This window comes from Belonocnema kinseyi, chromosome 4 (assembly GCF_010883055.1).
Source record: "Belonocnema kinseyi isolate 2016_QV_RU_SX_M_011 chromosome 4, B_treatae_v1, whole genome shotgun sequence".
Taxonomy (NCBI): Eukaryota; Metazoa; Arthropoda; class Insecta; order Hymenoptera; family Cynipidae; genus Belonocnema; species Belonocnema kinseyi.
The window spans coordinates 114,259,709-114,273,023 of NC_046660.1; the positions used below are offsets into that span (position 1 = coordinate 114,259,709).

The window sequence follows — 13,315 nt, forward strand, 5'->3', positions numbered from 1 at the left end:
TGAACAAGAAAGAACGATTTTTAGTTTTAGTGGTGAAAAAAAAATCTTCCAAGAACTATGTTACACTCCAAGTTAAAAAAATGTTCAATTTTTTATAAGCATTCAATTAAATTGGGAACGGTTCATATTTCACATTATTTAATTTTTAAAATTTCAAACTTCCAGCTGCTCAAATATTAAAGTTTTCAAATTGTAATGGTACAATGAAATGTTAATTATTTTTAATTTCACCTTGTGGAATATGTATTATTTCAATTTAAAATTGTTTAAAATTGCAATTTGAAATAGAATGTTAAAAGCTTAAGGGATCTAAATAATTAAAAATTGACGAATTGCATACAGATTAGAAATCAAATTCGAAAAATAGAAGTACTACAAAAAACTATTTTCCAAAACAAAAACGACGTGTACTATTACCATAACTTGGTTTTCCCGTTAGATTAATATTAAAATCTTCCATTTAATAAACTCTATAAAACTAGCATAACAATTATAAAAATCTTACCTGACACGAGTTCGAATTAATACTTAATTATAAAAAACGGTCTCATTACTCTAAAAATTATGCAAAATGTAAATATCTAAATTTACGCAAAACAGTCGTTAGGGAGACGTGTTAAATAAACAAATTTTCGTCAATACCATTACACTTTTCTAATTACCTATAACAAAAAAGGATCTAAGGATTAAAGAAGTAATTTTCAAATCATAAATCAATAATTATCTTTTTCAATGGATCTCTAAGTCCTTTAATACAATTAGGGGAAGAAGATTACTGCACTAAATTTGCTTTAGTGAGTAGATATTTGCTAAACGTCTCCTTGTGAAATATGACCTTTGTTTATCTTTTACTAATACTCGTGGATCTAATCTATTAATCTTTTTCAGACGATCGAAAAACATGAAATGAATCCGCATACGCAATGGTATAGTGATCAAAAGTAATACGTGGCGTACGTGTATTGGTGCTCATGGATATGGATAATATACTCTACGTAATTTGAAGGGAAAGAGAGTTAAGTGACTCACCGTGGATACAGGAAGTAAAACGCCAATAACGTACAGCATTGAACTAGTGACTGTGGAATCCTGGAATGGATGGTGGAGTGATTCATCGTTGCAGAAAAAACCTCTTTTGTAAGGTTTTCCAAAGAGGTAAAATGTCAATGCAAACAGTCCAACTGCAACAAAAAACAATCTTACAATTAGAAAATTATTAAAGAAGTTGATGAATAAAATACTCTTTTTAGAATGATCGAATTTAAATATAAAATAAGGTAATTATAGATTTCGCACAGAAAGGAACCAGTCTAAGGTTTTTAGTGAGGGTTTACATTTTGGTTATAGAAATATCTGACCAGAATACTTCCGTCAAATGAAATTACATTTTGAACTTTTTCACGTATTGCAGAAAAGGCTTCTTTTAAGAAAAGGGGTTCTTTTTTTTAGGAAATTAATACACTGAATTTTAGGTGTTGCAAAACTAGGTTGCTGTAAGAAACTTTATCGATTTTAAACACTTTTAATTTTGATTTGATTATAGATAGTTTTAGGAGGAAAAATATAAATGACTGAATGAATTCTCTGCCAAATTGCGGCTAACAATTATTATGAAATTCAATAATATTTATCAAATTCAAAATATTGGTGCACATAATCAATTTCAATTATGCAAATGTAGATATGGATTTGCAACTTTGTTAAACTACTAACTTTACGCTGACAAGCAAATCAAATCACTCATAAAACTATTTAAAAATTTATAAGTTTATTGAATCGGTAAGTTTTTGGTGGTAAGAAATTAAAAATTTTAAATAGATTTGAAAAAAGTGTTTTTAATTTTGAAATAATTATTCAAGACTCAAAAGTCATTTCATTCCTAAAATTATTAAAAGGTTATAAATTTACTGCGTCTATCATTTTTTCGCTTATTATTTGTATGTACTAATCTACTCAAAATTAAACCATTTCGAATTTTTTAACCGTGAAACATTTTTGTGAATCGGAAAATGACTGGGAATTTTATTCCTCGATTAAAACAGCCACCCTAACATTATTTTTGTGTAGTGTTTAAGGTAACAAAAAATCATCCGAACTTAAAAATAACGATAAGTATTCCTGCTAAATACAGAAATTCTTTATTCAAAAACGAAATATTACTTTTTTGGATTCGGCTAGATAAAAATTGATTTTTAAAAAGTTAAAAATTTTGTTATGTGAACCTTATTTAATTTAAATTAGAGTTCTAAGACATAGTTGTATTTTGTTAACACACAATTTTCGTGTTCGATAATAGCAGTTTGAAAATCACAAAAATGGCAAAATTCATGAAAGTTATTAGTAAGAAAAAAAAAAGTTTTGAAAAAATAAAATAATCATGTGTTATGCTAATTTAAACTAAATAAGTTTTAGGCAACAGATTTTTTACTTTTAGAAAAAAATGTTAATCTAGCCGAATTCAAAGAATTAATTTTTTCTTAATGAAAAACAAATTCCTTTCTTAAGCAGGAATTTTAAAAATAATTATCAATTTTATATTATTACTTGCTATCTGCAATGGTTAATATCTTGTTTTATATTTTTATGTTATTAATGGCAATACAATTCTTCCCGCGTACTGTAGCGCGCATATAATGTTGCTGTTTTACATAATTAAGTATAGATTTAGGTTTTTTAAAATAAAATTAACAGAATTAAGTTTTTCAGTCAATGAATTCAATGATCATAGAAAATTTCATTTCAACATGTCATTAATTATAGAAAATTTAATGCGCATATTATTAATATGTATATTTATAAAAACTCAATAAAAATTAAATTTTTCAGTCAAAGAATTCATTAATCATATAAAATGTCTTGGACTACAAATGGTCAAAATTTAGCAATCACCCATATACTTACATAATTCTTTTTTATTATGTAAATAATAAAAAATAAATATATGACAGCATAAAACAAACTTATAAGCTTTGAAAAATGATTACATTTTCTTGATAATTTAAAAAAATGTAATGCGTTTTTAAAGCAAAATATTTAAGAAAAAAGAATTCACTAACATTTTGAAAAACTGTATTAAGAATGCATTTCATTTTATAAAGGAACAATTAAAGAGTTGACAATTAAAAGTTTTTGAGAATGCAAGGAGGAAGCAAACAAATATTTTTCAGCCGATCACCGTGAGATCACTTTTAACCTGCAAGTTCTTGCACAAAATTCTTCTTCTTTACATAATTCTTGTTTCTTCGGATTTCGAAGTATTTTATATTTAAAATAAAAATAAAGTATCGAGCACTTTTTTAAATAGATAATATTTAAACTAGCGATCAATTTTTTCTACACATTTTCAATTATTCTTTAGGAATTGTTATTTTTAATTAAAAAACTTAGTTAAAAAGTATTATAAAATAATTTTATAAGTCGAAAACTGTGCGTTTTACAAAGGTTTTTAAAAATCAGAAAATATTTGCAAATGAGGTCATTAAAGTGTTTTTCAACTTAAAAGTTCTTTATTTTTTATATGCTTTCGATAGTTTTCAAGCGCATTAAATTTTTAAAAAAAAAAGTATTGAGCCCTTTGTAAAATAAGTGAAGTTCAATTATTTTTTGAATATTTTAAATTGTTTTTTTTTTTAAAGCAATTCCATATTCAAATCTTTGTTTAAAAAGATATGATAAAAGAATTCGATAAATTGAAAACTGTGCAGTTTATGAAAGTTTTCGTATAGCAGAACATTATGTTTTGTCATTGATGTTATTAAAGCATTTTTGTACTTGCAACTTTTCTTTATTACTTATTACGTTTGGGTCGTTTTTAAGCGCTTTAAATATTTAAAAACAAAAAGTATTAAATGCCTCGTTAAATAAGTGAAACTTACTTTGCTTTTTCTCATATTTTAAATTATTCTTTAAGAAAAGTTATTTTGTATTAAAAATGAGTAAAAGAGTATTATATACAATAAAAGAGTTGGATAAATTGAAAACTGCACATTTTTTGGAGAATTTTTGTTTATTGTTAATTACTTTTAGATATTTTATAACATTTTAAAATATATTAAGAAAAAAAGTATCGAGCCTTTTTTGAAATAAGGAAAATTCAATTCTAAAATTTTTCTAAATAAAAAATGGTATATTAAAGTTGAGTTTAACAACTTTTAGTTTGAAGTTGGTTGAGGCTCACCATATGACTTGGTACGACGCTGCCTCGAAATTCTTATGCAAGATTTTGTCACCAAAATCCAAGTGCTTCGATAGCGAAGTCGGTAGAGCGTGCGGTTAGGACACACGAGCTTAGGAGGTTTATAGGTATAGGGTTCAATCCTCGGCGAGTGCGATTTTTCAAAGCGTGTAGGCGCACGATTATATGTGTAAGTATTAGAGTGCGCGAATTACGTATTTTAATAATTAAAAAAATGAACATTATATAACAATAATTTCGAAAAACATATTTTTTTCGTTGAGAAATAGTGTTCAGATGAGGCACTAGTCTATTGCTCAGTTACTACATATTCTTAGATTAAGAAAATATATTCTTGAAGTGTATCAGAAATGATTTCTTGGAAGTAAATTATTCTGCATTTGAATACATCTCTACATGAAGTAACACAATCAAATTTTAGAATAATAAAATGCGATATTCTATCTAAGAATACATTTTCTCAGATTAAGAAAATGTACGCTTGTTCCAAGCATACGGTAGAAAGTACTTATTTATTTGGAACACACTCATATTCTATCGTCCCCATTCGTACCTGCGATTGACTTGAATCAAATAATATTTACTTGCTTCAAGAACAATTTTTTTTCAGTGCAATAAATATAAACATAAATTAGTGTAGATTAATGAACTAAAAATAAAATGCAATGATATTTTTTTCTAACGAGTTGAACTCCAATGTGTAATTGTGTACCTTTGAAATTTATGAATATCGTTAAATTAGTCGAGGATGTTCAAAAAAAAAAACACCGGCCGAACCGGAATAAAAGGGGGAGGCTGTGTAAATATGCAGTTGACGATGGATCCCTTCGCTGAGTGAACAATTGCCTCTTTCCCTTTCCCATCCTCTAACGGCCAGACCTCCAGCTAGCGGCTAGTCAGAACACTGATTATATCTTATTTCTGAGTAGGGGACGATCTAGTCCAGGCGAACACCTAATTTTCACGCGCATAAAACTGACAAATAAATTTGTATACTGCTAAGAAAGTAGTAGAGACCCTACAAGCTTGATTGAACGTCCAAGGACAGGTTCAAAGCTTTTGATGGTGTTGGGTTAATTTACTGTCTAAACCACATTCCTTGCTATCGAACCAACATTTTTGGTTGCATTAAACGGAAGTTTTACGCCTGCTATAAATCTAAAAAATGACTTTTATGGGCCACTTCTACATTTTGTACATGGATTCAGTGTTCCGTTAGACTTACTATAAATATGAAAAAAGCAACAAAATACAGTATACAAATTTCACATAAAAAAGGGTCCGATCATCTTACATGATGGTAACAGGTATGCGTTTTTTTTATCGAGGTTTTTCTATAATTTGTAAAGAAAATCATGTGAGACTGGCGAGGAGTTTTTCATAATCCGCAGGATCTTGCAACATATTTTTATAAAATCTTTTGCATTGAGTTGCTAATAGCATACGAAGAAACTTTTTGTTCTAAAATTTAGTAATATAATATTTATTTTTCCAAGAATTCGATGGCAAGCTGGGATATAGTGGAAGAAATAGTATCAATATACAATACAGAAGCGATACAAGGAAATACTTTTCCATGCCAACATTATAAACATGATAATAAAAATTTTAATCGCCATTAAGAGCTGGAAAGAGTAGTATTCATCGATAGCAAACTGAAATTAGGAAATTGTGAAGACAGAAATAAAAAATAAAATCGTAAATTTTAGTAACTAAAAGTTTAAAGAATATAAGTTGCAACATAGTTTACATTGAAAAATTACAATTGTCACTGAGAATGGGTCTTGAGAGGAGAAATATTTAAAGATTTTGCCACAAAAAAAGGAAAAACTTTATAAATAATAATGTGAAGAACTTCCAAACTTCCGTGTGGAAATAACCCCATTTGGCCCTATTACAAGTCGGGCACTAATCGGGGCTAGTCGGGTTATCAATTTTGACAATGTACCCTGTCGGGGACTAATCCGGGACTAGTTGGTCTTTTATTTTGTCAAAATTTCAGTCGGGGCCAGGTCGGTGGTTGGTCAAGGGCTAGTCGGGCCTTTTTGTTCACTAATTTCCGTGCGGGTAATCTTCAGGCTCAGGTCGGGAGCTAGTGGGGCTCTGATCGGTTTATTCTTATGTCTGAGTTTTCGGCGAAGTCTTATCAAATGAGGTAATATCTAAAAAAGCGTAATGATTTTTTTATTCTAAAACACTAAGAATATATTTAACAATAATTTTACACCGTTTTTTGGAGAAAAGATTTATTAATGTTAAATTCATCTTAAATATACTTAATAAATAATTATTAAGTTAATAATTTTGTACGAAAATCTACTTTTTATAAAAACAACGATCAAAATCTTCAAAAAGAAGTAATCATATTTTTTTGTAGTATTTTTTAGAAAATTGCGAATTTTTAGGAACATTTATAAATACCTTTGTATGGAACTTTAAGAAAATCCATATTGGAAAAGATACATATAGATGTAGGTGGAAGGTCTGCCGAAAGTCATAACACTCTAAATTTGTAGAGATGCTTATTTTTAAAATGATCTAAAAGGTGTGCCATGTGTAAATAAAGTCTAATCCTGAATATAGTTGAAATTGGAAAGAGAAAAAGTTTTTGATTAATCAATGCAGAGCAGTATCCTAGTAGTAAACTATTAAGCACGGTACAGTTCAGATTTCGCTACCACCTTCATTTGAGTCTTGCGGTTCTGGACTGGTAGCTTTAAAGAAAATCCGTAAGGGCGCGACGTGCTGCCTCTCGCGCAACAGAAATGACGCGTCGAGTGTTTAAGACAGAAGTCCACACGTAACGAAGCATAATTACCTGGAGAAGAGACTACCGTGACCAACACGGCGGTTCTTCAGAGCAAAGCTCTTCCATTGCTGCGTTCCAGCTGAAGTTTTTTTCTAAAATTAATATTCCACAAATTTTGGGAAATTTTAGTTACATGAATTTATGCATTTTTAAGTGTAGGATATGTTCCCCATTAAATCTTGGGTAAATTTGAGCACTTTTAAATATTTCAAAAAAGATTATGGAGATTGCCGTAAATAATAAGTATTTTGACAAACTTTTAGGGGGTGTTCCACAAATTTTGGGGAGCTTGTTGGTTAATATTCCACGCGGATTTATTATCATATAACCCCTACTAGTACCCGGTCAGGCTCCGACTATGACAAGTCGGGTCACCTGACTAGCCCCCGACTAATCGAATGGTCGAGAACCATACTAGTTCCCCATTTGAACTTCTACGCGGGGGTTATTCTGAAAATATTCAATGGTAATTTGTTCAAAATTCCATCGTATTTTTTGTTTTGATTTTTTTCACATTAAATCTACACCTGAGCCTCGGTGTGAACAGAGAATTTTTTTGTCTGAAAAACGAAAATTCACGCCCCCCACCCCAAAAACCGCAAGATATGAAAAAAATGAAAGAAATAAAATTATTTTTCTAAAAAAGTTCTAAAAAACTGTCTCTTGACACTTTTTTCTATCTCTCTTTATTTTCTATAATTTTGCGAAAATATTGACAAAATCTTTTAAGGTTGATTTTTTCTCAACAATACAATTTCTGGGTGTCTAAAAAATAAAAAGCATAATTTAACAGTCCGTTTCTGATTTTCAACGCTAGATAGGAAAAAACTTTAGAGATATTTTTCTAAAATTTCATAATGTATTTAGGATAGGGGAATGTACGAGTTTCAGATTCGATTTCAGGCAGTATTAAATTTAGCAATAAAACATATAATAATGAACAACAAAGTATATAATGAATAATACAATATGTAATGAATAATAAAATTGCACTGTCTGTGGTTACGGAATTTTCCGTAATTTTAACCCCACTGTAAAAAAATGTTTCCGGATTTTTCCCAAAAAAATATTGGAACGCAACATGCCCTATGTTATAGGAAATTTTCCCGAAAATGAATTCGGAAAAATTTCCTAATTTATTGGGGAATTATATTTTAAAATTAGGAAATTTTCCCAAAAATATATTCGGAAAAATTTCCTAATTTATTTGGAAATTATACTTTCAAATTAAGAAATTTTCCCAAAAATATATTCGGAAAAAATTTTAATTTATTTGGAAATTATACTTCAAAATTAGGAAATTTTCCTGAAAATAAATTCAGAAAAATTTTCCTACTTTATTTGGGAATTTTACTTTAAAATTAGGAAATTTTTCCAAAAATATATTCGGAAAAATTTCCTAATTATTTGGGAATTGTACTTAGAAATTACGACATTTTTCCAACAATATATTCGGAAAAATTTCCTAATTAATTTGGAAAATGTGCTTTAAAATTAGGAAATTTTTCCAAACATAGATTTCGACAAATTTCCTAAATTATTGTAGAATTAAACATTAAAATTAGAATATTACCCGAAAAACAAAATTTGGAGAATTTTTCATTAAAAAAAGTACAAATTTGGTATAAAATCATTTATTATATTTCCTCGGTACTTAAAATTTTATTCGTAAACCTAAATATTGAAGAAAGCTATTCACTTGACTGAAATTTTACTCTTTCCTTTATGAAATTTGTAACTTTAGTGGCCCTTTTTATTTTTCGTCCATTAGCTGTCCTTTGGTTAATTTATGGGGTCAGTGTCGTGTCCAAGATCATCATGCTGCAATACGTAAAATAGAATTACCTATATATTTTTTATATTGACGATGTAATAATAATAATAATAATAATAATATATATTCATTTGTCTCCTTTACATTCCCTCTTAAAAATATGCAAGGAAGGAGAAATGAATAAGAGTAAAACCTTTCAAGAAACTCTAATGATTATGCGGTCTCCTTTTTACAATGATACCCGTACACGAAATGTACTAAATATACACTAAATAAAATGAATGAAAAGAGTAAAATTAATTAAATGAATAAAGAAATAATAATGAAATTAATAGACAAAATAAATTAATTGAATTAAATAAATAAATAAAATTAATAAGAGAAATAAAGTATATAAAATGAAGAAATAAATAGAATACATCAAATTATTAGAATAAATACAATGAATAAGGTGTATATAATAAATAACATATATAAAGTAAATAAAATGATGAAAAAATGAAATGAATACGAGAAATAAAGTAAAGAAAATGAAGAAAAACAAATTACATGAATTAATGAAATAAATAATGTAAATAAAATAAAGAAGAAAGAATTAATTAATTAAAGAAATAAAATGAAAACAATAAATAAAATAAATTAAATGAATAACAAAAAATTAAGAAAAACGAATGATATGAATAGATAAAATAAATTAAATGAATAACAGAAATAACCCATGTGGAAATAGCCCAGGTTAGCCCTGGTACAACAAGGTTTCTGGTCGGGAACTGGCCGGGCTATGTTTTTTTTTTTAAGAGCCTAGCCGTGCGCTCGTGGGGGACTCGCTGGACAAAATTTATGTCAAAACCCCAGTCGGGGGCTGACTGGGCTCTGATCGGACAAATCTTATGATCGTATGTTCAGACGGTAGCTGGCCGGGCGTTGATTGGCAATAATAAGATTTTTGAACTTTGTTTATAACTTAATTAATTTCTCTGATTTCATTAAAAAATGGATGCGTATACCCGCATGGATGTTCCACGCGTGAAAATATATTGGGTGAATATCTTTTTCACACCACAAATTTAAGTTTTCATAAGTCCAGACTTTCAAACCATGCATTTTGTGACAAAACCAAACCTTACACGAAAGTCAAAAAAATTTTATCATTAAGAAATTTTCAATTTTCAGAAAAAATTATATTTCCTGTCATTGTAAAAAGTTCCAAAATAGTCTAAAACGAGAAAAAACAAAATGTCACGCGAAGAAAAATTGTAATCGATTTAAATCATTTATTTAAAATGTACTTTACTGATATTCCTGTTAAAAGTTCGTGTATTTTATTTTTACATAACGCCGAATAATAATAAACAATTAGAAAAAGAGTACTTAAAAGTTGCTACTTTAACTTTTCTGAACTGCAGCTTATGAAGATGGCTTTTTCAACGAGTTTCAACTTGTCGGTTTAGCGCAGTGGTTAGCACTCCCGACTGCTAGGCATTAGATTTAGGTATAGATATGTAGGTTCGATACCCCGTAGCGTTTGAAATTTTATTTGTAATATAATGTTTAAAAATGTAATATATGTATGTACTCTAAACAGGACTATTAATATTTAAAATCAAAATACTCGCAACCATTTAATATTTATTTTTTAAATCTTTTTTGTCTCTCAAAGACTACGTGAAAATAGTTAATGTTGCCTGTGTGCTGTGCTCTTCATACAATTGAAACACGAATCATTTAAATCTAATAAAGCAGCAATTAATCTTGTCCGGGCCACGGTCGAAATCCCCGGTCAGCTCCCGGCCAGTTCCCGGTCATGCCCCATGGCCAGACTCTGGCCAGCGCAGCGTGACAATGCTGGTCGGATTCCGACCAGAAACCCCGACCAGCTCCCGACTTAAAGCCAGGCTCTCCAGCCGTAGACTGGCCAGCCCCCGACCTAAATTTCCACCCGGAAAAGTAAATAAAATGAAGAAAAAAATGAAATGCATACAAAATATTAAATAAATACGGTAAATAAGATGAAGGAAATGAAGAAAAACAAATGAAATAAATAGATAAAGTAAATTAAATCAATTAAATGAATAAGAGAAATAAAGTATACAAAATGAAGACATAAATAATTACAATAACTACGATGAATAGGATGCAAATAATAAGTCGCTGAGAGGCTCTTTAATTGCAAATGTGCAAATTTGCTCACTTCCGCGTCACGCAGTAGACGAGATCAAAATTATTCTCTCAACCTCGGTGAAACTTCTACCGAAATATTTTTTATTTTTAACCGTTGCAAGTCTTACCTACAAGAAATTTTTACTTTTGTTCGAATTCACTCATACATTGCCATCTTCCCATTGCGTCTATTCATCGTGGGCTAAACTTTCGCCAAATAGCATGTAACCTTTAACAGGGGGAAACTTTTCATGCAACAAAATTTAACTTCAGTTTTTTCTGTGAACATTCCCAACTTTTTTAGGAAAATAAGTTTTCCTACCCACAGATGGAAATTATACCTAGAAATTTAGTGGAAAATTTCCGAAATTTTGTAGTGCCCTTTTCCAGGTCGATCAAGGCTAATGTACTTGAAGTTACGAACGTTCATATGAACGAAATTAAAGACTTTATTCCCCGAATGTTTTTTTGCCTAAATCATTTAGGATGACAAAAAATGATATTCCATCGGAAGTTTTCGAAATTTTTATTTTTTGAGGGGTTGAATACCCTTACAAATCACCCATTATTCAAACATGCCAAACACAATTTTGATTGTCGATATTTGAAAATATTAAAACGTGAAAAATTTTCTTTTTTTACCTTAATAATTATAGAGGGAGTGAGAAAGTTCGGCAAGACTCCTAAAAACCACCCTTAATATATCCGCACCTAAAATGTTGAAAATGACAAGTTTGATTGTCGATATTTGAAAATATAAATTCGTCAAAAATTCTCTTTTTCTATCTCGCTAATCATAGGGTGGGTAAAAAAGTTGGACAAGAGTCCTAAAAACCACCCTTAATATAACCACACCTAAAATGTCAAAAATGACAAGTTTGATTGTCGATATTTGAAAATATTAAAACGTGAAAAATTTTCTTTTTTTACCTTAATAATTATAGAGGGAGTGAGAAAGTTCGGCAAGACTCCTAAAAACCACCCTTAATATATCCGCACCTAAAATGTTGAAAATGACAAGTTTGATTGTCGATATTTGAAAATATAAATTCGTCAAAAATTCTCTTTTTCTATCTCGCTAATCATAGGGTGGGTAAAAAAGTTGGACAAGACTCCTAAAAACCACCCTTAATATAACAACACCTAAAATGTCAAAAATGACAAGTTTGATTGTCGATATTTGAAAATATTAAAACGTGAAAAATTTTCTTTTTTTACCTCACTAATTATAGAGGGAGTGAGAAAGTTCGGCAAGACCTCTAAATACCACCCTTAATATATCCACACGTAAAATGTAGAAAATGACAAGTTTGATTGTCGATATTTGAAAATATAAAATCGTCAAAAATTCTCTTTTTTTATCTCGCTAAACATAGAGTCATTTTTAATCTTAGAGTCATTTTTAATCTTTTAGATGTGGGTTTAGTAGGGGTGGTTTTTAGGGGTCTTGCCGAATTTTCTCACTCCCTCTATAATTAGCCAGACAAAAAAAAGAATTTTTGACGTTTTTATATTTTCAAATATCGACAATCAAAATTGTTATTTTTAACATTTTAGGCGCGGATATATTAAGGGTGCAACCGTAGCTCTTCATCAATGGATCACTTGGTTGGTGTAGAGTCTCATGCTACAAGGAAAAAAACCGCGAGCATTTCTCAATCGCATGCCTGCAAGAATAGCTCAGATTCATTCTGTTACATTTGTAGTAAATATGAAGTGAGCAGTTTGCGAAAATCAATCGACGAGGAAGTGAAAAGTCTTTACGAAAAGTGTTTTGACCGTAAATTGCTGCACCAAGAAACAAAATGGGTTCCTCACGTCATTTGCAATTCCTGCAGACTTATGTTGTATCGTCTAAAAATTCAAGCAACGAAAAGTACCGCAAGTACTCTACACCAACCACATGGAAAAAACCCGTTATTGCGAAGGACTGCTACTTTTGCATGAATTCCGTCGAAGGGTTCAACGCCAAAAATAAAAATAACATTTCGTACATTAAGTGTGCACAGTAACAAGAGCAATTGAAATCAATAAAAATGCACGCCAGACTGATTTAAGCGCTTTAGAAGATGATAGAATGGAAGTTGAAAGTCAACGACATGGAGACGGTAGTGAAACCAGTGATAGAACAGAAAATAGTTCTGATGATTCCGAATGAAAATGACGAAAAAGATGACGAATATGGCGTGCATAAAATGAAATTGAAGGTTCCAATATTAGTGTCGCAACTAGAACTGAATGATTTTATTATAGATTTTGGATTACCGAAAGACGGCGCTGAATTTGCCGCTTCATTTCTAAAAAGAAGAAATTTTCTAGAGCCAAAGACAAAAGTTTCATTCTATCGCGACAGGGACAAAGAATTCAGAAAGTTTTT

The 13,315-nt window shown here is 29.8% G+C and overlaps 1 protein-coding gene across 1 annotated transcript in view; it reads right to left on the reverse strand.

The window, feature by feature from the left end:
- LOC117171295 (putative phosphatidate phosphatase) overlaps positions 1–13,315 on the reverse strand; it is a 144,111-nt gene that overhangs the window by 92,957 nt on the left and 37,839 nt on the right. Inside the window, exon 2 of the mRNA XM_033358454.1 lies at positions 1,030–1,181. Within this exon, the coding sequence (XP_033214345.1) occupies positions 1,030–1,181 (152 nt within the window). The remainder of the gene's footprint in view (positions 1–1,029; positions 1,182–13,315) is intronic.